This window comes from Meriones unguiculatus, chromosome X (genome assembly GCF_030254825.1).
Source record: "Meriones unguiculatus strain TT.TT164.6M chromosome X, Bangor_MerUng_6.1, whole genome shotgun sequence".
In the NCBI taxonomy this organism is placed as follows: Eukaryota; Metazoa; Chordata; class Mammalia; order Rodentia; family Muridae; genus Meriones; species Meriones unguiculatus.
In genome coordinates this window covers 67,983,576-68,009,981 of record NC_083369.1, presented here as the reverse complement: position 1 = coordinate 68,009,981, position 26,406 = coordinate 67,983,576, and the positions used below count along the sequence as shown (strand labels likewise).

At 40.9% G+C, this 26,406-nt stretch overlaps 2 protein-coding genes and 1 pseudogene across 4 annotated transcripts in view; all 3 read left to right on the top strand.

Annotated features, from left to right (window-relative positions):
- Positions 1–26,406, top strand: part of Trpc5 (transient receptor potential cation channel subfamily C member 5) — a 352,275-nt gene that overhangs the window by 112,240 nt on the left and 213,629 nt on the right. The window lies entirely within an intron of this gene.
- Positions 1,208–2,434, top strand: LOC110541853 (S-phase kinase-associated protein 2-like; annotated as a pseudogene).
- On the top strand, positions 24,690–25,289 carry LOC110541852 (pancreatic progenitor cell differentiation and proliferation factor-like). Its single transcript, XM_021628552.2, has one exon. It carries the CDS (start codon positions 24,733–24,735, stop codon positions 25,078–25,080), a length of 348 nt encoding a protein of 115 aa, XP_021484227.1. The 5' UTR covers positions 24,690–24,732; the 3' UTR covers positions 25,081–25,289.

Below are 26,406 nucleotides of genomic sequence, written 5' to 3'. Positions count from 1 at the left end.
GGCAGGATAGCCATTTTTCACTGTTAGTACTACCGATCCATGAGCATGGGAGATCTTTCCATCCTCTGATACATTCTTCAATTTCTTTCTTCAGAGACTTGAGAGTCACATCAAGGTATTTTATGTTATTAGTGGCTGTTGTGAAGGGTGTAGTTTCCTTAATTTCTTTCTCAGCCCTTTTGTCTTTCCTACACAGGAGGGCTATTGATTTTTTTTTTTTTTTAGTTAATTTTTTATCCAGCCACTTTGCTGAAGATGTTTATCAGCTGAAGGAGTTCTCTGGTTGAATTTATTTTATTTCTGAAGACACAGCAGACTTTGAAAACAGGTCACAGAGACAAGCTAGAACTCAGATGGAAGCTTCTTTCCCTCTGGGTAGTATTTACAGTGTTGGAAGGTGCTATGAAGGCTGGTGGGGCATGGGAGAGACATCAAGAGTCTTTTTCACTATGGACTCTGCATGGTACAATACTGACTTGCCAGGGAAGATGTATTAATTCATTCAATAGTGGCATAGCTATTCTGGTAATAATCATGTGGTTTCTCATTGAATTAGAGGCCCTTTGTACAGAAGGAAATATATACCTGTTCTTTCAAACCTGATCAAAAGCCCATGACTGGAGAGCTTATAGGCCCTAGAAGGAAACCTACTATTGATGTCTTGCTAAAGGAACGTCTAATCAAAGAACCTTCTTAAGATTTATGTTTATTCCTATAGACTAGTTTATTTGGTCAGGATGGGTCAGAGAAACTTCTTTTTATTGTGGCTTATGCGTAAACAGTGATTCATTTGCTGAGAATAAAGCACGGTTGAGTGCTTAACCCTAAGTGGGACAGTTAACACCATCCCCCTCCACGGTTCAGAGAACACTGGAAAAAAAGATGGAAAGATCTTAAATGCCACAAGATAGAAAGGAATGTTATGGAATACCGTGTTCTGGATAGAATATGGCCACTGTTACCATGAGTACACGGTGTCTGTGGCCACCTGCACAAGACCTGTATAAAAAGACAAGAAGGAAGAAGACTATTTGAAAAGAAGAATGAGGCACACAATGGTAGTGATAGAACGTTGCTAGTTCATGGGTCCAGCTGCTGGGGCCATGGGGATCACTCTATGCTGCGCACTGGAGTGGGAGTCTGGGAGGAATGCAGGCAGCTCATCGATTAAATGCAAACATTCAAAACTCATGAATTAGTGGACACCATGCACAGGAAGAACCTTCAAGAGATTCTGAACTGGAGTAGCAATGTCACCACCAGCTTCACCTGGGGATGGGATTCCAGCAAGACTTTTGAGCTGTTATCAAGCATAGTTGTCTGTCTTGAAGAAGGAGATGGACAGTGAAAATATCCCACATGAACTGCTCTCAAAGTTGGGCCACATCCAGAGCCCTCCAAGGAAATGCCTAAATAGCAAAGGGAGTAACAAAGACTGTGTGATCATCTGTATGCTTAAGTTCAATGGAAAGAACTTTCCAAGTGTTTCCTGGGACTCCCTTCCAGATGAGCTGCTCCTTGGGATCTTTTTCTGCCTGCGCCTCCCTGAGCTGCTGAGAGTCTCTGGAGTTCGCCAGAAGTGGTACCTCCTCTAGTCCGATGAGTCTCTCTGGCAGCCCCTTAACCTCTCAGGTAAAAATCTCCTTACCATGTGACTGTTCTCTTGCTTTCCTGAGGGGTGATTGTCTTTTGCTGCCCACGATTGTTCATGGAGCAACTACTGGGTGAAAGTTTCAGCTCTTTCCGTGTACAGCACATGGACCTGTGGAACTCAGTTATGAATGTGTCAAACCGCGATGGGATTCTGTCTGAGTGCTCCAAACTGCAGAATCTAAGCCTAGAAGGCCTGCAGCTTTTCATATGGTGTTGTCAATAATCTTGCACAGAATAAAAATTTGCTGCTACTAACCCTGTGCAGATGCTCTGGGTTTTCTGAGTCTGCTTTGGCAACTCTGCTAAGCAGCTGTTCCAGAAAGGATGAGCTGAATCTCTCCTGGTGCTTCGACTTCACAGAAAAGCATGTGCAAGCAGCTGTGGAACATTTACTGGGACCATCACCCAGGTGAACCTCAGTGACTACCTCCACAAAACAGATTTTCGTACCTTAATCAAACGGTGCCCCAACTTTCTCCACCTCGACTTAAGAGACAATATCATGCTCAAAAATGACTGCTTTCCAGAATTTTTTCAACTCAACTACCTCCAACACCTCTCCCTCAGCTGGTGCTTTGATATAATACCTGAAACTCTACTTGACCTTGGAGAAATTTCAAAACTGAAAACACTACAAGTTTCTGCAATTGTGCCACATGGTACCCTGCAACTGCTGAGAGAAGTCCTTCCTTACCAGCAGAGTAACTTTGCCTCCTTCACCACCATTGCAGGGGCGACTGTGAACAGATTTCTTGGATGGCTTGTGTCAGGAATTTTCTAGATTTAACATTTTCTTTGACAGATACATTGATTTCTTCCATCGTATCTTCCACACCTGAGATTCTTTCTTCCATCTCTTGTAGTCTGTTGGCTATGCTCACCTCTGTAGTTCCTGCTTTCTTCCCTAAGTTCTCCCTCTCCATTATTTCCTCCATTTGTATTTTCTGCAGTTTTTCCAATTCTATCCTCAGACCTTGAACCGTTTTGTTAATCTCCTTCACCTTCCTGACCTTATTTTCCTGCTTTTCCTTTTCAATTCTTTTAAATGTTTGAACATTTTTTCTATTTCTTTTATTTCTTTCAGTGATTTAATTATTTCCTCTCTAAAGGCCACAAGCTGTTTGGCTGCATCTTCCTGTATTTCTTTATGGGTGGCCATAATCTGTTTGACTTTATCTATTTCATTATGCATTTTATTTATTTCCTCTTCATAAGCATAAATGTAAGGTCATCTTCTCACTACTTGCCACTAGATAACTGGGTTCCAGAGATGCTGTATTGCTTTGACTTTTGTTGGTTGTGCTTTCATGCTTGCCTCTACCCTTCTGGCTGTCTCGGGTGTTGGCTCTTAGTTTCTGTTACCTGCTGGAATCCTGGGGTGGGGAAAAAATCTCCTTGGCTGTAAGATGTTTTTTTCTGAAAAAGGCCTCCTCAGATTTTTGCATATGGCCAATGAATGGCCAGTGCTTCTCAGGAAATTGCCACAGCTCTCATCAGGTGTAGGAACCCATGTGGTAACTGCAGTCACTGGTAGTCAGGGGGGTTCTCCTCTCACCAGGAGAAATCCTGGAAACAGCAGCCCTGCCACTGGGTTTCTTGCTCTGAATTTAGTGAGCTGCTGTTGTTGTTACACTGTGTTTGCTGGATGCAGCCCTCTTGAAGACCCAGGGAGCACAGCTGTTTGGTCAGTTTACCTAGGGAGTAAGGCTGTGCTTTGGAGCAGCATCTGTGAGATGATCCTATAGATCATAGGTGTCTGTATGTCTGAAGTGGGAGCTCTGTGCCTCAGTGCCCAAGAAGTAATTAGTGGCAGGTGTTGCAGGAGGCTGGAGCTGGGAGCCTGGGTGAGTACAAGAAGTTATCCCGGGATTAGCTGGGTGTCCTTAGGTGGGACCTGATATTTCTCCCACCTTGGGGTTTCTTCCTGTGAGGGAGACCCAGTCTGTAGTGTTTTCAGGTCCACAGTTCAGTCTGGGATAGCGAGTAGAGGACACAGGTGCAGGCAGATGCCTCTGTGCTGGTGACTGGGTGCCTGCGGGAACCCGGAACTTTCCCTGGGAACTTGTCATGGTGGTGGTGAGTGTTTGGCCAGGTGCCCTGAGGTCAGACCTGATGTTTCCTTCACTGTGAGGTTTCCTCCCAAAAGGGAAACTTAGTGTCAGGTGTTTGGGGCCCACAATTCTGTCTGAGATGGTGAGTTAGGTGCACGGGAGGGTCTCTGGGCTAGGAAGTGAGTGCCTGCCAAAGACAGGGACTTTTTCAGGGGGTTGTTTGGGTGACCTGAGGTCGGTAGGCCCTAATTGCTTCCTTCACAGAGGGGTTTTCTCTTGACTGAAAAACTCAGTCTCTGATGCTGTGGGGACCACAGTTCAGTCTGGGATGTTGTTCAGAACACTCAGGCGTGTGGTTCTGGCCTGGAGGCCAAGCGCCTACAGGGTCCAAGGAACTCTTCCAGGATTTATTTTGGTGACCTGAAAATGGACCTGATTGCTTCCCACACCATGGGGTTTCCTCTCACCTGGAAAACACAATCACTGGTGTTTGGGGGCCCAGATTTCGGTCTGTTGGTCTCTGCAGTCACTGCTGTCCTGCTCGTCAAACACAGTGTCCTCCTGGGATCGCCATCTTGCACTCCCCACCCCTAATTCTAGGATTCAATACAAGTCTATATGCAACATCAATTCCTTCATTCAGCTATAGTTAGTGGAGCATTAGTATCAAAAAAAATGGTGTTATTATAGGGAACAAGACATAAATAGTATCTACTCTTGTGAAATTGACAGTGTATTAAAACATAATCTTAAAAAATGCAATGAAAAAAATCAGACTTGTTATTTTCAATTTTCTATGTCATATTAAATATATCATTTAAAGAGGAAGCCCTCACACAGAATTCTTGGTGATGTATTTTCAATGCTTTGTTCGTAATAAGTCTTCAACTGTGTTCTGCATTTTACATTTATCATGCATCTCATTTTAAACTAGCCACATTTCAAGGACTCGATAACCATATAAAGTTCCTGGCTACTGTGCTAGAGGATAGCTCCAGTCTACTTGACACGACAATGCACTATGTTACTTTGTTATGCTGTGAGAGGTACCAACGGCCATCGAGACATAAAGACATTCAATTAGAGAATAGAGAAAACAAGAAAAGTTTAGTAAGTGTTAATCAGGTAAATAGTGGAGGAAAAGATGCTCCAGAATAAAGAAATCATCTAAGCTGCAAATTGACCATGCAAGACAGTGTTCAAGTTTTATATGGGCAAAATAAAGTCCAGAGGAAAGAAAGCAGTGAAGTGGAGAATGTGAAAGATTTGAGACACTATCAAAGTATGGATGGGCAAAGAACAGGTTTGGTACCCTCCTGTGGAATTAGCCTTACTGATAATCCAATGTGTGAGCACTTAGTTAGGATCTCTCAGAAACAGATCCTCCTCTGTTTGGAAATGTTACTCTCTAAACTTCTCTTTCTGCAAGTAGCTTACACCTCAGACCTGTGACTTAGTTGATTTAAAAATCATCTGAAATGTTAGTTAGTACCAATTGCCCAAGAAAAACTTGCCTTGGAACCCAAAATAGGAGTTTTTCACAGCCCTGTGCATTTTACATCATTATCACACTGGGCTCCTCAGCCTGCCCCAGTAGTCTCTTTCTCCATAAAAGTAATAATGGTAATAGTAGCATGCTTAATAACTTACAATATACCATGCTAGGTACTTTTCATGAATTACCATTTTATGTGTTTTATTTTTTGTAATTATAATATAATTACATATTTCCACCATCTCTTTCCTCCCTCCAACCCTCCCATGTACCCTTCTTGTTCTTTCTCTCAAATTCATGGTCTCGTTTTTATTAGTTGTTGTTATATAAATACACACATTTTTATGTACATTCATATTCTTAAACATTTAAATATAGCCTGCTTAGTCTGTACAGTGTTACCTATATGTATATGATCTGAGAGCTGACTGCTTGGTACTGAATGGCCAATTAGGGGTTTTTCCCCAGAGAAAACCATTACTCCCACTCTCAGAATTTATAAGTTGCCAATCTCTTATCTCTACCTCTACCTCTACCTCTACCTCTACCTCTACCTCTACCTCTACCTCTACCTCTACCTCTACCTCTACCTCTACCTCTACCTATACCTATACCTATACCTATACCTATATCTATATCTATATCTATATCTATATCTATATCTATCTTGTCTAAGGTTGAGGCCCTGAAAGCTTTCCCATTTCCATGTAAGTATGTCCATTGGTAACATCATTGTTCCAGTCTTGTTTAGGAAGCCATATTGATAAGACTTCATAAGCGTAGCCTCTCTGACTGCTATTAAAAATATAATCTGTCAGCAAACTTTTTGTTCCTCTAGCCCTTACAATCAGTCTAGTTCTTCTTCAACAATAGACTCTTAGCCTTAGGTCCAAAACTTGTGTTGGAAATATGTCATTTGTGACTCAAAGAGTTGTTATTCTAATTAGTCTTAAGTCCTGCTGAACAAGGGGAAAACAATGTCTGGTACTATAAACTTAACTAACTACCTGGGCTAATAAATTCATGGACATTGGAGAAGAGCTTACAACCACCATTTTACTAAAACAGCACAGTGCCTAAATACATCCTGAATATCCTTTTACCTATCCACAAAATAGAGTAACTCTCAACCTTCTTTTTAAAAAAAGTCTCTTTGCAACAAATAGTGATCATTACAGAAAACCATAACTGATCCAAATGGGGAGAAGAGATTTTATGGTGCTTGTTCCCAAATGTATTTATTTATTTATTTATTTATTTATTTATTTATTTATCTCTAACTACAGTCCTATTTTGGAATCCCTTGTTTGCCCTTTGTATACAGACAAAAATCAAGGTTTGAAGTGGTGACATGATTCATTCAAGGTAGTGTGGCAAATGAGAAGTACAGATGCATTATAAACCCAAGCAGTCTGAATTTGGATGGGTAACATTTGGGTACTGTTATACATTCCCCTCCCCTCACATATTACACAAGCACACACATAGTATAAGCACACTCACAAGAAACAGATAATTTCAACTAAGCTCTCAAGAAGGTGAGATGGTGGTCACTCTGGGAGACAGAGTCTCCCAGATGGTGATGAAGTACCAGCATGTGGGGCATGGGAGAGAAAGAATATCACTGAGCTGCTACTGGCGGTTTCTGAGCATCCTCATGTAGGTCAACATTTATGCCATCTCATCTCTACCACAGACTATCCAAAAAAAAAAAAAAAGCATGAGTAGATGCAAGAGAGACTTGATAGTTAATAAAACCTGAATAGCTAGGCATGTTTCTCCTCCATACATATGCTTGCACACACATAGACCAATTGCCCAAAAACATTTCTCTGCAAGATGTACAGCATTCACTATCTCAGGACTGCTTGGCTCATTTATCACCTCTAGAGAGGGGAGGTTGGGTAGCATTAGAGAGAAGCTGTATTGACCCTCCTCCTGAGCAAACAGAATGACTAACCATTTCCCTCCCAGCCTTAACATCTCTGTCTGGATGGCCCCAATGTATTTCTCTGTAGAGAATAATTAAGCTTTCAAGTACTGAGCAGAATTTTCTAAAGCTGATTGTGATATTTAAAAAAACAATACAAAGCATTCTTCTGCCTGATCTGCTGCTCTAGATTAGGGCTATCTTTGATTTGTTTTGTTCTGTTTTCTTTGAGTCTGTGATCTCTAATTTGCTCTCTGTTTTAACAATAACCCCTTTCCTCTTCAAATAGTAGATAACAATTCTAAGTATTGCACATGGAGATGAAAATGAAATCACTCACATCTTACAGACACCAGATCAAGATAAACAACCTAATTATTTAACTCTCTCCTGCACTGTCTTTTGCCTCCTATTACTTAGGGGAGCATTCATTTGGTTCCATTCATCTGCTCGGTTTGTATTTGTTTGTCTCTGCCAATGGATATTTGAAAATTTTGAGAAAGTGCTACCTACAATAGTTTGTGGTTATGCTTAAAAATCTTGCATTGCTTACAGTGCTTAAAACCTCTCATGAGACTTGGGCTTACAAAACCACCTGTCACAACCTTTGAAAGGAGTACTGGATAAAGAGAACTGTATTTCTTCTCCAAAGACAGTGGTTTGTCAAGTGTAGTACCATGAATGCCAGCATGTGCGCCACCTGAGAACTCACTAGAAATCCAGAAGGACTGCAGTTTTCCTTAGTTAGAAATTCTGGGGCTGGGAAAAGCTACGTGCTTCAGGTGATTGTGAGTTGAGCCATCATTTCAGTGCCACTCCCTTATAGAATTCTTCCTACCAAAGAACTAGAGGGACACTAGGTAAATGACAAGAAGAAACAATGAAAAAGAAAGTGGCTTTGGTTTTATGAGTGATCCTCAACTCTGGATGCATATTAGAATTTCCAGGAGAGCTCTGAAAATACCTACACCCACGCTCCATACACAGAGAGACACTGACTTAGTTGGTCTGACACGAGCCTAGGTGTATTTCTTAAAAGCTCCCTAGGGAATAGTGCTTCCTCAAGACCCAGCTATACCACTGCTAGGCATATACCCAAAATTTGCTCAAGTACACAATAAGGACATTTGCTCAACCATGTTTGTAGCAGCTTTATTTGTAATAGCAGAACCTGGAAACAACCCAGATGTCCATCAACGGAGGAATGGGTACAGAAATTGTGGTATTTTTACACAATGGAATACTACTCAGCAATCAAAAAAGAGGAAATCATGAAATTTGCAGGCAAATGGTGGGATCTAGAAAAGATCATTCTGAGTGAAGTATCCCAGAAGGAGAAAGACAAACATGGAATATACTCGCTTATATTTTCATACCTAAAAGATATGATAAACATAATGAAATCTATACACCTAAAGAAGATAATCAAGAAAGCGGACATGGGGTATGATGATCAATCTTCATTTAGAAAGACAAATGGGATATGCATGGAATGTATGACAGGAGTCTACCGCAGAAAGCATCTGAAAGACTCTACCTAGCAGTGTTCCAAAGTAGATACTAAGACTCATAACCAAACCCTTGGCAGAGTGCAGGGAACATATGAAAGAAGGGGAGTTTTATGTGGAAAGGATAGGAGCTCCACAAGGACCAAACATATCTGGGCACAGGGTCTTTTCTGAGATGAACACTCAACCAAAGACCATGAGAGGATAAAACCTAGAACCTCTGCTCGGATGTGACCTTGATAGCTCAGTAATCAATTGGTTTCCCATAGTAATGGGAACAAGGACTATTTCTAACAGGAATTCAATGACTGGCTCTTTGACCTCCCCACCTCCCAAGGGAGGAGCAGTACTGTTAGGCCACAGAGGAGGGCTTTGCAGCCAGTCCTGAAGATACCTGATAAAACAGGATCAGATGAATGGGGAGGAGGTCCCCCCCATCAGTGGACTTGGAAAGGGGCAGGGAGGAGATGAGGGAGGGAGGGTGGGGTTGGGGAGGGAATGAGGGATACAGCTGGGATACAGAATTAACAAAATGTAACTAATGAGAAAAATAAAATTTAAAAAAAGGCTCCCTAGGTGTTTCTAATATGCAATCTAGACTGAGAACTACTATTGTGAGAACTAGAGAGTAGGACATCATCTGGAGATCTTTACCTTTTTTTAAAAAAAAGTTTATTTTTATGTACACAATGTTCTGCATGCATTTGTGCCTGCACACCAGAAAGAGAGCACTATCTCTCATTAGAGACAGTTATGAGCCATCATGTGGTTACTGGGAATTGAACTCTGGACCTCTGAAGGAGCAGCCGGTGCTCTTAGTTAGCAAATAATATGTGCCCTTATTTAGATTCAGTGATTGCAGAGTGGGTCCTGGGTAATTTGGGAGGTATTACGAACTACATAAGGAAGGTGTCAAGCACTGCTATGTGAGGAACACTGTGTCCACATATCCATAAGTACATATATTCACCAGGACCAATCACTGTGGTGCATCCTATAGAAGGAATTGGGATAAGCTAGATCACATGAGCATATACAGAGAAGATGCTCACTACAATCCCTCAGAGAACACATGTTAAAAAGGGGGAAGGGAGGTGCATAGGAGGAAATGAGGGGGAAGGGGGATTGGGAGGGGATGAGGGAGGAAACTACAGCTGGGATACAAAATGAATGAACTATAATTAATAAAAAATAAATTAAAAAATAAAAAAAAATTTTGAAAACAACAAAAAAGGGGAAGGGATACAATCATGCATTTCAGATGGATTGCATCACAGAGCTTAAATAAATAATCTCACATTCTTCCCATACTTCTTTAAAGCATTATGAAAAAGCATAATGACAGGAGTGAATTAGAACCTATTTCTTCACTTTAAAGTGATGGAGAAAACTGAGGTACTATCTCCAGAAACTATTGTCTCCAAATTTTTTGAGATAGATCAAGGAACTTTAAGGAAAATGGAGTTTGAGTACCAGGTTCACTGAGATATTATGTCTCAGAAAAAAGCCATAAAGTGCAATCAAAGAAGCAGCCCAATGTCACACTCCGGCCTCCATGTACACACATACACACAGAGATAGAAAGAGGATAGAGAGAAGAGGGAGGGCTTTTTACCCAGTGGATTTTTTGGCATATATGTGGTTTTGTTTCAAAATCTTCCTGCAATACTGAGAAGATTTTACTTGCCCAGACAGTCTTTATAAATATAGGCATGTATACATTAAAAAATGTAATGATGCCTCAGAATATACTCTGTATGCATGATCAATTTCTAGCAGGCAGAAAATTGTTCTAACTACTGTACTACCACTGGAGTTGGCTTAATCATTAATGTGTGGCTAACAACCATCTGAAACAACACGATTAAACACTTTACTGACCCATTTAATAATTAGAGCTTTCTGCTGTCTACATAGGACACTGGAGTCTCTCTTCACTGGAGGAAGAGGTTTGGAGTAGGCGAGAAGCATTATACAGAGATGGCTGGAGCCAGCTGTTTACACTGATCATAATTACAGGCATGGATGACCACTTCGATAACTCCTCAACATTAGAAACTGATATCAATCACAGAAAACACTAAACATAGATCATCAGAAGTGTTAGTATTTTGGAACACAACCTACTCCTGGGTTACCCAGCAACCTATGATGTCATCATGTGTTGTAGGCCAGGTGGCCACATCTGGAAGGCTGGTTACCTTGCCCCTTAAAGGGATGACCCCGACACGTGGTCTCTCTCTTACACTCTCTTACTCTCCTCTCTCTCTCTCTCTACCTCTCTCTCATGCTCTCTCTCTTGGGGCGCCTCCCCTTTCCCTTTCTTTTTCTCTCCCCACCATGCCCTGTTTCCCCCACTCCCTCCGTACCCACTTAATAAACCTCTTGCAGAGAAGATCGGTTGACCCCAGCCTCATATTTCTTTTAAATAAATACTAACAAGAAGAAATGTAAATAGTGAAGAGAGCTAAGCGAATAGAAAAAAATTAGACCTGCTTTCAAATTACTATTGTGCAATAGATATAGTGTGAACACGCCATTTAGCATCCCTGGGTTACGTAATCATCTTTAAAGATGCTGTAATAGCACCTATCTCACAAAGTTTGAAGATTGACTACAAAAAATGAGCTATGGGATAGACCTTGAGTGTGCATATACACATGCATGTACACACACACACAATCACACACTTCAGTGAAAATGTTTGGTATTATTACTCTAAATTGACTTTGCATGTGAAAGCAAGAAGAGCTTAACAAGCACTGAGGTTTGTGTAGTGTGCCATAGGGGCATAGCTAAGAAACCATAGGTGTAATAACAGAGTTGTACTATTTGACTATTTTAATGGCAAAACCACCAATGTTACTTAGTTCAACCAAGATGTGAATCAATGTTCCACTTCTTCTAAAGCCTGAACTTATTGAGAAATGCTTGATGCACAGGAAAACAATAACAATTCCCAAATTTTAAGTGAGTGTTAAATTGAATATATTACAAAACATGCAGTGTGGAAAGCCAGTTGGTGGTACTAGAGGTAAACAATGTGTCTTTTTTTCTCTCTTCTCCTCTCTCTATCTCTCTCCGTGTGTGTGTGTGTGTGTTAACTGCTCAAAACCCTTTCATCTTGGTCCCACATCTGACCCCACCCTCTTCCTTCACCAGCTCCTCAGGAATATAAGAACAATGGACTTCTTAGTCCCTATTGCAGATGCCTGGTATGCTGCAGGTGCTATACGGAGCCTCACTGTTATGGCAGAAGTGCAGAGCACAGACAGAGTGACAGCCTTTGATCCTTGAGACTGTGTGAGCCTCCTTCCAATGGAAACAAGCTGTTTTATAGAACAGTTTTGACTAAAAATGCAGAAAATGACTCTAAATTCCAATCATTATGTTGCCGGGAAGCTTTCCATCATTTAAAAGAAAAACAATCTATGCACATTCTGCAGAGCTGTTTGCCTCTCCTTTCTCTGGGTGTGTGCTGTGTTTTACACCAACCAGATTAGACACATTCTGATTTGCTCAAGCACTGACAATAATAGCTCCCTCTGTCCTGGAAACAACAAAATCAACCATAGAGATTAATCCCTAGACACTTCTCAGTGAGGCCTGACTCCAATACACTGACCCTAGGGCCACGCAGATTAAGGTAATAGGCAAGGAATGCAGGCCCTTTCATAGACTAAGGAAGTCAAAGGTATAAACTACAAAAGTGATATATCTCTCAGAAATTCTTGAAGCCAAGATTTTCAACTGAAGTTGACCACACAGCCCCCACATCCTAACCAACTGATTTTGACTTCTGTCATTATGTTTGAAATTATGATTAATATCCCACTTACAATCCATTTTATAAGTTAGGCACTATTATAGCAGTTTATAGGTATTAACTCATTTAAAGCCAGGCATGGTACCTCTGACCTGTAATATCAGTGCTTAGGAGCTAAGGCAGGCGGTTATGAGTTCAGTGACAACCTGAGCTGTGTTTCTAGTTCCAGAACAGTTTAAACTAGTTAATTGATCCATGCCTTAAAAATATACACAAGAAATAAGCAAGTATTAACTCATTTAATAGCAATAGTTTATTAAGTAATTATTATTATGCACATCACACAGGTTTTGAGAAGTAAATGGTCAAAGATTGTGTAGTTAATAATTGGTAACTTAAAGGCTTTCTGTCTCCAAAGAGAACTTCTCTGATTCTAATATGCAAAATCCACAACCAGAGAAATGACTCAGTGGTAAAAGCTACAAAATTAAGAACTTGAGTTTGATCCCCCAGAACTCAAGTGGTGGAAGGAGAGAACTTACTCATATGGGCTGACTTCTGACTTCCACATATCTCATGGCCCAAATAAAAGAAACACAATGTTAAAAGTACTTATTTAGAAATATAACATATTCTGAAGTCTATGGTATACAAAAACCCAGTAATCTAGGCATCAAGGAAGAGGTGGACCAGTGTGATATCATCCAGGTACCTGCATTAGTTACTTTTCTGTTGTTGTGATGAGACACGACAACCAAAAGCATCATATAGAAGAAAGAGATTGATTTGACTCATGGTTGCAGAGAAGTCTGTAATAAGAGGAGGGAATCACAGCAAATGGCCATAGAAGGATGCCAAGAGATCTCAGCCACACATAGGACACAGAGAGCTATAGCAGGAAGTGAGTGAGGGCTAAAATTCCTCAAAGCCTACTGGTGTCATACATTCTCCAGTAAGGCTACCAGTCCTAAAGTATCCCAACTGGGAAGGAAGTGTTAAAAAACTTGAGCCTTTGGAGAACATTTCTCATCTAAACCACAATAGTATCCATACCTCAGTTATGCTCAATCTTAGCCCCACTCATCAGGAGACTGAATCATAGGTTTGTGTTTTGCAAATTTCAACATGGATGGAATAGAGGGCCTGTTTTATTCTTTATCTTTTTTTTTCATGTGTTTGTTCAGGTGCTTGTTCATGGTCGCTATTTCTTTTTTTTTTTTAATCTTTCTTTCTTCCCTTGTTTTTTTTTTTGTTGTTTTTGTTGTTTTTTGTTTTTTTGTTGTTGTTTTTGAGACAGGGTTTCTCTGTGTAGCTTTAGCTGTCCTGGATTCAATTTGTAGACTACCCTGGCCTCCAAATCACAATGATCTGTATGCCTCTGCCTCCCTGGGTGCTAGGATTACAGGTGTGCATCATCATAAAGGATTTCTCCTATTCCTCCTCCTCCTCTTCTTCTTAATTTTTCTTCACTTTACATCCCAATTGTAGCCCCTCCTTCCCTCCTGGTCCCATCCTCCCTGTCTCTTCCCCCTACTCCTCCCTACTCCTCAGAAAAGGGGAGCCTCCCCATTTTCTCTTAGTTGCAGTTTGGAGTAGAGAAGGTGCTTCATAAATATAAGACAAATATGGATGTGGAGAGGCTGCATTTTGAAAGTCTTCTTTCTTTAAATCTTTTTACTGTTCATATGGCTGGGCCATGGTTGGTAGACTTCTGTATTCTAATCCTTACATAAGAAGTTTCAATAAAACCAGTTGCTAAACAGATCTTCCAGAATGCATTGTAATTCCCTAATTCCCTCTTCCTCAGAGTGACCTAAAGAGAAAACAAAGCTCTCTTCTTTGCAGTTATTTGGGGACATCTTATAGTATCCTTGTGCTCCAAAGAGTGTGCAAGGAAGGATAGGATCAGAGAGTTGCTTAAGATACCATGGAAAAAGCAAATCAACAGCATTCATCTGCTTTGCCACCCTACTTTCTTGTAACTGAAATAATTGGCAACATCCACACAGACTTTTTTAATTAAATTTTTATTTTTATATTAATTACAGCTTATTCATTTTGTATCCCAGCTGTAGCCTCCTCCCTCATCCTCTCCAAATCCTACCCTCCCTCCATCATTTCCTCCTATTCTCTTCTCCAAGTCCACTGATAAGGGAGGTCCTCCTCCCCTTCCTTCTGACCCTAGCTTATCAGGGTCTCATCACAACTGGCTGCATTGTCCTCCTCTGTGGCCTGGCAAGGCTGCTCCCACATCAGGAGGAGGCAGTCAAAGAGCCAGCCACTGAGTTCATGTCAGAGACAGTCCCTGTTCCCCTTTCTAGGAAATTCACTTGGATAATGAGCTTCCATGGGCTACATCTGTGCAGAGGTTCTAAGATATATCCATGAATGGTCCTTGGTTGGGGTGTCAGTCTCAGAAAAGACCCTTGTGCTCAGATATTTTGGTTTTGTTGCTCTCCTTTTGGAGCTCCTGTCCTCTCCAGGTCTTACTATCTCCCCCTTATTTCCTAAGATTCTCTGCACTCTGCCCAAAGTTTGTTTATGAGTCTCAGTATCAATCCTCACTCAGAAAGGCAAACGGATGGACGTTGGAAAAAAGAAAAAAAACAGGAAATAGGATAGGAGCCTGCCACAGAGGGTCTCTGAAGAATCTACCCACATCGACTTTTAGACCTGAAGGTAGGAAGAAGTTCATGTTACTCTTTCTAGCCTTTGTAGGAGTTTTCTTTCTAGTCCAAAGAGAGCATGTCCACCTCTGGCACCAGGAAACAATCATTAAAAAAGTCCTTCTTCTTGAACAGAAGAAATAAAGCACAACTTTTGATGAAGCAAGAGATTAGATCACTGTCAGATGTCACACTGTCTCCAGTGTGAACTAACCACATTCAAAGTCATCTGAATACCACATGTGCTGGAGGAAACATGTAAAATTTGCAAAGCAAATTTTGTTTCTTAAACAAGTTCCTCTTCCACTGAGACTCAGGGCCAAACTTCAGGGAGAGTGCAGGGAGTCCCATGGAGAAAGAGGAGGGTGGAGATAGAAGTATAAGGAAGGGACAGCAGCCCCACAAGGAGACCAACAAGGCTAAAAAATCTGAACCCAGGGTGTCCTGCAGAGACTGTTGCAACAACCAAGGTCCATTCACAGAGAGGACCTAGACCCCCTATGCAAACAGCCATTTGGCAGCTCAGTCTACATGTGGATTCCTGAGTAAGGTGAGCAGGGGCTTTCTCTGTCATGAACTTGGTTGCTTGCTCTTTGATCACTTCTCCCTGGCAATGCAGCCTTACAAGGCCACAGAGGAAGAGGATCCAGGCAATCCTGATGACACTTGACAAACTATGGACAGATTGCAAGGCAGAAGAGAACTCTTCCTTTTAGTGAACTAGGGGAAGTGTATGAGGGGAAGAGGAAGGTAGGGTGGGACTGGAAAAAGTTGAGGGAGGAGGCTTCAATCGGGATATATAAATTGTGAATAAAAATTAAAATTTAAAAAAGTTCCTCTTTTAGTCCTTGCATATGGTTATGCAGACCTGACCTCAGAGAGGTCATTGAGCATGAAAAGTGAAAAACACAGGGACATTCACAAAAATCCTGTTGATTCTAGTTTCACATTCTTTTCTTTGTAGCATCTCTCTACCACCGCATCCCCAGAACTCATTAACTCTACTCCTACCTTGTTATACTTCATTAGTTTCTTTTGTCTCTAGGACTGGTTGTATGGGCATATTCTCTGAGTAACCTCATGGGGGCACTCACGTTTGGCTTAAAGCTCTATTGGTATCACTGTAAGTCTCAGTATTTTTCAAAGAAGAGGCCCTAGTTTTTCATTTTGTACTTGGTGCTGTAAGTTTTATAGCCAGTAGTGCTAGACTAGACTGTCCCCATTTGGGCCCTTTATGTTGGCAGTGCTTTTTTTTTTTATGCTGAAAGTAATGTCTTTGCATGTCTAATGTCTCTTCAGTACCTCCAAAATAGAACTACAACCCCTCAACCAGACCTTCAAGGCCCTCTGTTATCTGACCTCTATCTTTACATCCCAAACAGGTTCTACCTATTTTACAATTGTGGATAGTTTTTGTCATAACTAACAACAGCAAAGCTGTTAATAGCTCAAACTCTCCAGTTAAACAGATATCTTTTACAGCTCTGGTCTTATGCTTCCTGGCTATATAGCTTTTGATAAAATCCTTAACCTTCCTGAACTTACTTCTTCACAAAAGTGTTACCAATAGTATCCATCTCCTGAGGTTAAGTGAGATGCTCAGCACACACACACACACACACACACACACACACACACACACAGACACACACAAATCTCTATATGCAGTGCCTGACCTCTGATAAAGGCTGAGAGAATATTCAATACTAACATTATTGCTTCTTGCTATCATTGTTACAGAGCTGACTAATTCTAGCAATTACTTGTCTTTGTTCCATTCTAATCTGCCACATTGCTGGCTGCATTCACAAATCACATAGTGGCCCGTCATGCCCTTGCACTTCCTTCTCCTGTACCCATCTGGTAAACCTCTCTGGTTGTAGCTGACCATAATGCGTAGGCTTTTTGGCTGTGTTCACCAACTCCATCTTGTCTCCTTCTCCTAGTGTGGGAGAAACGTAATAGGCCAGCAGAAGTTGCAGAGGCAGCCATGAAGAGGAGTCAACATATTTGCTAAGCAGGGCTTCTGAAGAAAGAAGCTCTGGGAACTTGTATTAAGGAGTTAAGCTTCTCTGCTCCCTTTCAAGGCTGTATCCATTCTTCTGATGTACCTGGTAGTGAGTTTTGGGGGCTACAAATATTTCACATGAGCATGGTTGTAAAGTGTCTCTGGAATGCCCCACCTCAATCCTATCAGATCAACTCTAATACACAACAAAGTTTCATCCTGAGCTGCTGAAGTCATTCACAAAGAAGTCAATGAAGAGGTGGTTCACAACATATGAAGTAGAACTGCCACAGAGTTTTAGCTTTCTGCATGATTCCTTTGCCATACCCCGGTGGCAGTGAGAAAAACAGCAGTCAGCAACATCACTCCTTGATGAGAGTAGAATATATTTACCCCAACTCATTGAATAGTTAAATTACCAAAGTCATAGTTAATAATATTAAAGGGATAGAAACTTATTTGACCAGGGATTTAGAAGTGGAACCTTTCAGAAGTGAGGATTAGATAAGTTCATCAGGGTAGAAGCCTCTATGATTGAATACTGATGGCTTTATAAAAGAGGAACAAAAACCAGAACACATATGCATTCCCTGTCTCTCTCCATGGGAATGATACCTTGTGCCATCACAGGACTCTGCCAACAAGACTAATATCATGTGAAGTCTCTAAACCTTTCACCCTTAGAACTATGAGCCCAAATAAAGCTCTGCATCTCACAAAATGGACTCATGCACTCACTGATCTTTCCACCTTCTTACAAAGGTGCTTTATCCTTCTCTTATAAAATAAAGTCTCAGCTGAGTGGTGGTGGCACATGTCATTAATCCCAGCACTTTGGAGGCAGATATAGATGGATATTTGTAAGTTTGAGGCCAGCCTGGTTTACAGAGTGAGTTCCAGGAGAGACAGAGTTTCACAGAGAATCCCTATCTTGAAAACACTAACAAATTTAAAACAAAAAAAGAAAAAACTCCACTCAGCTTGTTTTGTTTTTTGTTGTTGTTGTTTTGTTTTGTTAAAGATTTATTTATTTATACATCATTCTGCCGACAAATATGCTTACACACCAGAAGAGGGCACAAGATCTTACTATAGATGGTTGTGAGCCATCATGTGGTTTCTCAAAATTGAACTCAGGACCTTTGGAAGAACAGACAGTGTTCTTAACCTCTGAGCCATCTCTCCAGTTCCAACTCCACCCAGTTTGTACTGCAGGATCATCTATGAAAATTTGACATACACCATTGCTGAAGAACCCTCAAAACTGATTAAATATATGGGGTTTGGAAGAAGATCTGAAGAATTGGGAACACCAAGTCCTCACACATTTCTTTTTAAAATTGTTTTTACATTTTTAAGTGAAATAGAATTATATCACTTTCCCCTCTTCTCTTTCCTCCTTCCAGACCCTCGCAGGTCTTCTCCACTCCAACCAGGCCCATGCCCCTCACTCTCAAATTGATAGCCTTTTTTCTTTAATTATTATTTTTACACACATAAATAAGCATGTATACATATGCACAGACTATATATATAACCTGTTGAGTCCGTTTTTTTCCTGTTTGTGTATACATTATTTCAGAAGGGAACATGACCAATAGGTAAGATTAGAATAATCACTTTGAAGCCAATATCCAGGTCTCCATGTCATCATCTTTCTTAAATAATCCTATGTCACCTATTAATGAAGAAAATAATAAAATTCATGAGTCCCAGTAGCACTATGGCCATTTTCTTTTTTTCTTCTTTTTAAAATAATTTACTTTTTTATTAATAACAGTTTATTCACATTGTATCCCAGCTATAGCCCCCTTCATTGGCTCTTTCCAACCTAGGCTCCCTCCCCCATCTCCTCCCATGCCCCTTCCCAAGTCCACTGATAGGGGAGGTCTTCCACCCATTCCCTCTGACACTAGCCTATCAGGTCTCATCAGGACTGGTTGTGTTGCCTTCCTCTGTGGCCTGGTAAGACTGTTCCCCTCACACACACAAGTGGGAAGTGATCAAAGAGCTAGCCACTGAATTCATGTCAGACAAAGCCCTTGTTCCCCTTACTAGCATACCCACTTTGGACAATGAGCTGCCATGGGCTACATCTGTGCAGGGGTTCTAGATTATCTTTATGAATGGTCTTTGGTTGTAGTATCAGTCTCAGAAAAGACCCCTGGGCCCAGATTTCTTGGTTCTGTTGCTCTCCTTGTAGAGCTCCTGTCCCCTCCAGGTCTTTCTATCTCCCTCTTCTTTCATAAGATTCCCTGCATTCTGCCTAAAGTTTGGCTATAAGTCTCAGTTTTCTCTTTGATACCCTGCTGGGTAGTCTTTCAGAGGCTTTCTGTGGTAGGTTCCTGTCCTGTTCCCTGTTTTCTCCCTTTTTATATGTCCTTTCCATTTGTCTTTCTGAGTGAGGATGATCATCTTACCCAAAGTCCTTCTTCTTGCTCAGCTTCTTTAGGTGTACAGATTTTAGTATGTTTATCTTATATTAGATGTCTAATATCCACATATAAGTGGGTATATACCATGTGTGTCTTTCTGCTTCTGGGATACCTCACTCAGGATGATCTTTTCTAGTTTCCACCATTTGCCTACAAATTTCATGAGTTCCTTCTTTTTTAATTGCTGAGTAATATTCCACGTAAACGTAGCACAATTTCTGTATCCATTCCTCAGCTGAGGGACATCTGGGTTGTTTCCAGGTTCTGGCTATTACAAATAACGCTGATATGAACATAGTTGAGGAAATGTCCTTGTTGTATACTTGAGCATATTTTGGATATATGCTTAGGAGTGCTATTGCTGGATCCCCTGAAAACTTGTTGAATTCCACCTGATTTTCTGACTGACTCCAGTTAAGGTGGACCTGAGATTTTTTTTTTACTAACAAATCCCAATGTGTTGCTCATACACCAAGTGCTCTTACCCACTGAGCCATGGCTCCAGCTCCTCTCCAAGATTTTCATGCTGGTTGTGTTAGCTGTTCAAAGCGTTCCACAGCAAAGTTGCTTATATTCTAGCCAGAATTTTCTGCTCTCCTCAAAAGTCCTCCAATATCTGTCCTTTATTAAGATGCCTTAATGGTAGTATAACAATTTAAAGTAACCCATAATTATTAAGAGCATAGATTCTGGGGTCAAACAAGTCTGGTTGATATACCACTGATCTCTGGTGGACACACCACTGATCTGCTGCATGACAGTAGGAACACACTATGCCTTAATGCTACATTAATTCATCTGTTGTGTGATGGTATTTTATATATTTCTTAAGTTATGGTGATGCATGAAAAAGCAACAGATACAAAGCTCATACCACCCAACCAGTTTACATGACATATTAAATAAGCAGTTGCCATTACAAAGACATTAAAACTTTATGATTAATATTAGCTGAAATTTTGTCCAATTACCCCTGCATGCCTGTTCCCTCCTGTAGAGCTGGCATTTTGTGTTATTATTTGGTCAGGGTAGCACCACATAGCTCAGGCTGGCTTAGAACTCATAGATGGCTCTTCTGCTACTTTTTGGGTACTGAGATTACCGGTCTGAGTCACTACCCATCATCAGAAAGGATCTCTGAGGAAGCTTTACTTTATTTTTTTTATCTTTTTCCCATTTATTATAATTATTATTATTATTTACTTTGTATCCCAGTTGTAGCCCCCTCCCTCCTCTTCTCCCTCTTCCTCCCCTAGCCTTCTTTCCTAGTCCACTGATAGGGCAAGTCCTTCTCCCTTACTGTCTGACCCTAGCCTATCAATTCCTGTTAGGACTGTCTGGATCCTCTTCCTCTGTTTGGCTAGCTCAGGTGAGAGGAAGCTTTATTTTTTTCACCATAGCCAGAATGAACTTTTCCAATTCGGAACTGAGTCACTTTCTTCTTTCACTTAAACTGCTTCTTATTGAATTTTCTTTCTTCTAAGACAAAACTCTAAATTCTTTAGTCTTCGTGGTTTTGCATTCAAGAGCATAAATGGTTGTCATAAATAACAAAGGGGCATTTATTTAGTGGGTCAGGGCCATCAACCTTGTCTATGCAAAATAGCACTCTCTAGTCACAAATACAGTTGTCATACTCCAAAGCCAGTGCTGTCCCATTGAGAAGCCCCCTTGTAAAATTATAACCAAATCACTCATTTCTCCTTTGTCTTCTGCACTCCAGCTGTCCTGGCCTTGTTTAGGCTCAACAGTACCTTGGACCTGCTGTTATTTCTTAGACTACAGTTTTTACTGACACTTCCTTTAAGTTTTAATGGACCCTATAAAACTCAAATCATGGCTTCAACAGTGGAGGCCTTCCTCAATTCCCTAGTTGTGATGGTTAATCTTGATCATCAATTTCATAGGATTGAGCTTGACTGTGGAAACAAGTCTCCAGGAATGTCTATAAGGGATGATCTTAATTAGGTGAAATAATAATTGATCTGAGATGACCCACCTAAAACAGGAGTGGTACCAGTGGATGAGCTGAGGTTCTGGATTGAATAAAAGGAATGATATAAGCCAAACATAAGCAATCAGCAATCACCACTATCTGGCTCCTGACTATCAATTCAATGTGACCAGCTACCCCAAGTTCTTACCACAATAACTTCCTGCTGTGGTGGACTAAACTCTTTAAATGTGAACTGGCATAAACTATTTCTCTCTTAAGTTGCTTTTATTAGACGTTTTGTCAAAGTAACAAGGAAAGTATACACTATTGCATATACTTTCTTTAAACTGTATGTCTTCCCTTCAAATTATTTATCTCAGCTTACAATTATAATTCATTTATACAATTATTTAATTCATGCCAATTTCACCGAGGATATCACAGCATCCAGAGACACAGGAATCACATCTGTTTTTTTGGTTTTTTTTGTTTGTTTGTTTTTCTCACCACTATATATGGAACACCTAGCCCCACACTTTTCTACTTTGGTCTTTGTTGAAATGTGCAATGAGTACTGAGTCTTAACTGTGTTGCAAAGGAGAGTGGACAGTTACTGACTTGATTGGTTTTAGAGACTCTCATTGAACTCACTGATATGAAGTAGGGGATTAAATAGGGTAGAATGATTCTTGTTTTGAATTATTTGGTTTGCATTCAAGCATATTAGAACGCAGGGTTGGTCACAATGCGTGCTTCCAATTTCTCCCTCTATCCAAAATGCTACACAAAGACACTCTGATTGATTGCCTACTCACAATATGAATTATAGTAAAACAAATAAATTGTTTAAAGCACATTGTCCCTTCATTTTTTAAAATTTCTCAGTCATGTAGGAAGTCGTGTAAGGAGCCCAATTTTTAGAAAATTAGAAAAATACATTGTCAACATGCTGCTCCATATGGTGGGCCTAAGTAAAGCTCAGTTCTCATGTGTTCTGCATCAAAATTCCAAGCAATAGGCCAGTTACGCTCTAAGGGGCTTAGAATTGTGTTGTCTTTTTTTAATTAAATTTTTATTTTTATATTAATTACAGTTTATTTACTTTGTATACCAGCTATGGCCCCCTCTCTCATTCTCTCCCAATCCCACCTTCCTTCCCTCATCAACTCCCAATCCCTCCCTCCCTCATCTCCTCTCTTCCCCTCTCTAAGTCTACTGATAGGTGAGGTCTTCCTCCCCTTCCATCTGAACCTAGCTTATTTGGTCTCATCAGGACTGACTGAAATATCCTCCTCTGTGGCCTAGAAAGGCTGTTCCTCCCTTAGGGGAGAGGGGAGGTCAAAGAGCCAGCTACTGAGTTCATGTCAGAGACAGTCCTTGTTCTCATTACTAGGGCACCCACTTGGATACTGAGCTGCCATGGGCTACGTCTGAGCAGGGGTTCTAGGTTCTTTCCATGCATGGTTCTTGGTTGGAGAATCAGTCTCATAGAAGACCCTTGTGCCCATATATATTTGGTCCTTGTGGAGCTCCTGTCCTCTCCAGGTCTTACTAACTCTCCCTTCTTTCATATGATTCCCTTCACTCTGCCCAAGGTTTGATTATGAATCTCAGCATCAGCTTTGATACATTACTAGGTAGAATCTTTCAGAAGCCCTCTATGGAAGGCTCCTTTCCTGATTCTTGTTTCCTCCTACTTCCAATATCCATCCCATTTGTCTTTCTAAGTGAAGTTGTCTTTTTTATGCCACAGTCTAGGTGATCAGAAAGAATGAGAAGGGAGAATAATGTGAGATATGGCCAAACAGAAGCACATTTCTTAGGAGACAATACTGCAAATGAGGAAAGAATATGGTGCCACATGGCACAGAAGACCCCACCCTGATGGACTGTATGGGTCCAATAGTGGGAGGCTGCATTTGTGTCACGTTATCACTACTGAGACTTTTTGAGGACATTTTCTGCACCCCTAAAATACAGCTTCACATGAAGTTAGGAACAGGTAACCCTCACTTGGTTTTTTCTCTTTTCTGTTGCGGATGTTTTGGTTTATGATGTGTAAACATGTTTTATTATAATTCCAAGTATGGGATTTTAGTTTATCCTCACCCATTAATTGTCTCATGTGAAGTGTGTTTTTTTGCCACTGGAATTAATCGAATTGTGAGGACTTTGAGGGGTATGAATATGATAGCCCAGAGGGGAAAAGCACAGTGGTCTGGAGGAGACAGAGGAGGACGAATTGCTGCGCTTGTGTTTGCTGAGTAGTTGTTTACCTGGACTTCTGTATTTCCTAAAGACTGACATTGGTATTGCCTGCAAAAGAAACCTGTTCTCCCACTAAATCTCATTGTTATTCATGTGGTTATAAGGATTTAACACAAATGGGAAAACTAGAACCTTGATAGTTTTTAATTCCTTTCCCTTTCATAATATAATTTTTATCTTTGAGCCAATATCTATTATTACATTTTATTTGGAGCTGCAAGTTCACAAATTTAAATAATCCAAAGCTTCAACAACATTACCAATAACTTTTATTTGCTACCTTTTGTGTACTATAAAGTTTTTCTTAATGTTCGAACATCCTGTCCTGATTTGTTAATTAGGAAGTGCTGATGCTTATTTTTCTTGACTTCTTGAAAGGAAAGAAAAATAAAATTATGAGAATAAATCATTTTATTGAAAAGATAATTCCTCATATATAGACATATATTATATATAAATATGCATAATATATGTCACAGAAACACAGGCAAAAAAAAAACCCTCTACTTTTCCTTTCCCTTGCTCCCATCACTTTCACCTCACTCCCAAAATAAAAACCAACATGTTTTCCAGAGACTACTGGCAATTTGCGTCTTTTGGAAAATGTTACTTTAATAAAAAAATAAAATAAAATAAAAATGATGTGATAGAGTCTTCTGACTGAATTTTAAACATAGCCAGAGATAGGTGACTCTTGGTAACCAAGTTATAGGCTGGCAAGATTTGAGTTAATACCACAAAGAGTCACATGACACTAAAAGACTATCAGCCTTCCATGTTTTCCTTTCCCGAAGGCATTTGTCAATATTTAATACTATAGAACTATAAGAGCCAGAGGACCAGGAAGTTTGTTGCGTAGCTGTGTCTCTTAAGAATGAATATACGTGATCTCACCATGCAGCCGGCCGGAGCTGGTTAGAGCTTCTCCGTGTTTCAGGGCCTGGGGGACTTGGGACCCAATCCGGTGACTAGGCCTACGTTCTACTCAGGTCCCCGCAGCGCCCCTGCCCTGAAGCATGGCTGCCATCCCTTCCGGCGGCTCCCTCATGGTAACCCATGACTACTATCAGCGACGCCTGGGCTCCTTGTCAAGCAACAGCTCCTCCGGAAGTGCCGAGTACTCGGGAGATGCCGTGCCCCATTCCCCAGGTCTCCCCAAGGCCAATCCTGGCCACTGGTGGACCAGCTTCTTTTTCGGGAAGTCCACCCTTCCATTCATGTCCACAGTGTTGGAGTCTCCTGAGGACTCAGCAGAGTCCTCCCAGGCCCCCAGAAGTCCGATCACCAGTGACCTGGCTCCTGAAACCATGAAGCAGCAGCCAGTCATCCATCCTGGCCAGGCCAACACCAGGGCCCCATCCTGATCTGGCAGAATCACCAGCCAACCCCACCTTAAGTGGTACTAGGCCAGAGTCCCACCTACCCACCCTACCCTGTAAACTAGGAAGGCTGCAGTAAGCAACAGACACCAGCAGGAGCTGGAGGGGACCCCTCTTGGGTCATACCACTGACCCCGTAACTGTGCCTTGAACCAAGCAGAAAATAAACAGCTAGCACCCGTCAAAAAAAAAAAAAAAAAAGAATGAATATACGTATGATACTTGAACAATGACAATATGAACAGATATGCTAACATGGAGTGGGGAAATTTCATAGGGACCCACCACTAGATAAAGAATTATATGCAAGTGAGGGATGCTGAGAAAAGGAAAATTAGTCTTTCCCATGGATTAACTCCCTAATTGGTTATTTTATACCAAGTGGTCAGCTCTGAACACAAATACACACAAACAACACTAAATACATTCAGCAAGTTCTCTCTATCTCTGTGTGTGTACATGATGCATGCATTGGTTTATGTATAACAATAATAATGGCAATGTATAAGACTCGCCCAGATGGTAATGGTTTTGAAGGCAGGAAGAGGTCATAGAGAGTAGCTGAGGCTTGGCACTGTGAGAGGCCAGGAAAGGCCATGGTAAAAGTTCAGCCTCAGTGGCAGTTGAAGGCCCAGGACTGAAGGTCATGCAAAAAAGTTGAGACTTGGCACTAGGAAGTGAGTCTATGAGAGGCTATTGGTGAAACTGTAGCCCAGTTGCAGCTAGGAACCACAGCAGTTTGGGAGATTCCAGTAATATGGGATGACCACCAAGAGCAGCAGCACTGGAGTGGAGCTTAAAAGATAAGGTGGGTGTGCTCCACAGAGCAGAGCTGGAGAAGTGACCCAAGCCTTTCCAAGGAACACAGAAGATTATATGTAAATTCCACACTATGGACGTGTAGTTATTTATACTGTTGAAATTTAGTTTCACTTGGTTCAGATAATGGCTGTGTCTTGTTCTTGCCACTTGAAGAAGGTGTCTTATTTAATCTCAGCACTTGGGATACTGAAGCAGGATGGCTTCTGTGAATTCAAAGCCAGCTTACTCTAACTCTTCATAGTGAGATCCAGGAAAGCCAGGACTACATATACAGACTCTGTCTTAAACAATACAAAATAAAACCCCAAACCAAAAATCAAAAAAAAAAAAAAAAAAAAAAAAACAAAAACAATAATAATCAATGAAAAAGAGGCCATTAATTTGAAAGGAAACTATAGGGATAAGAGAGGATTTGGACCCAGAACAGGGAGGGTAAAATAATGTAGCTGTATTATAATTAAAAAATAATTCCCTCTGAAGGGGAAGAGG

What these genes read in the sequence shown, in the direction of transcription:
- LOC110541852 (XM_021628552.2), top strand. Translation starts at nt 24,733, where the DNA reads ATGGCTGCCATCCCTTCCGGCGGCTCCCTCATGGTAACCCATGACTAC.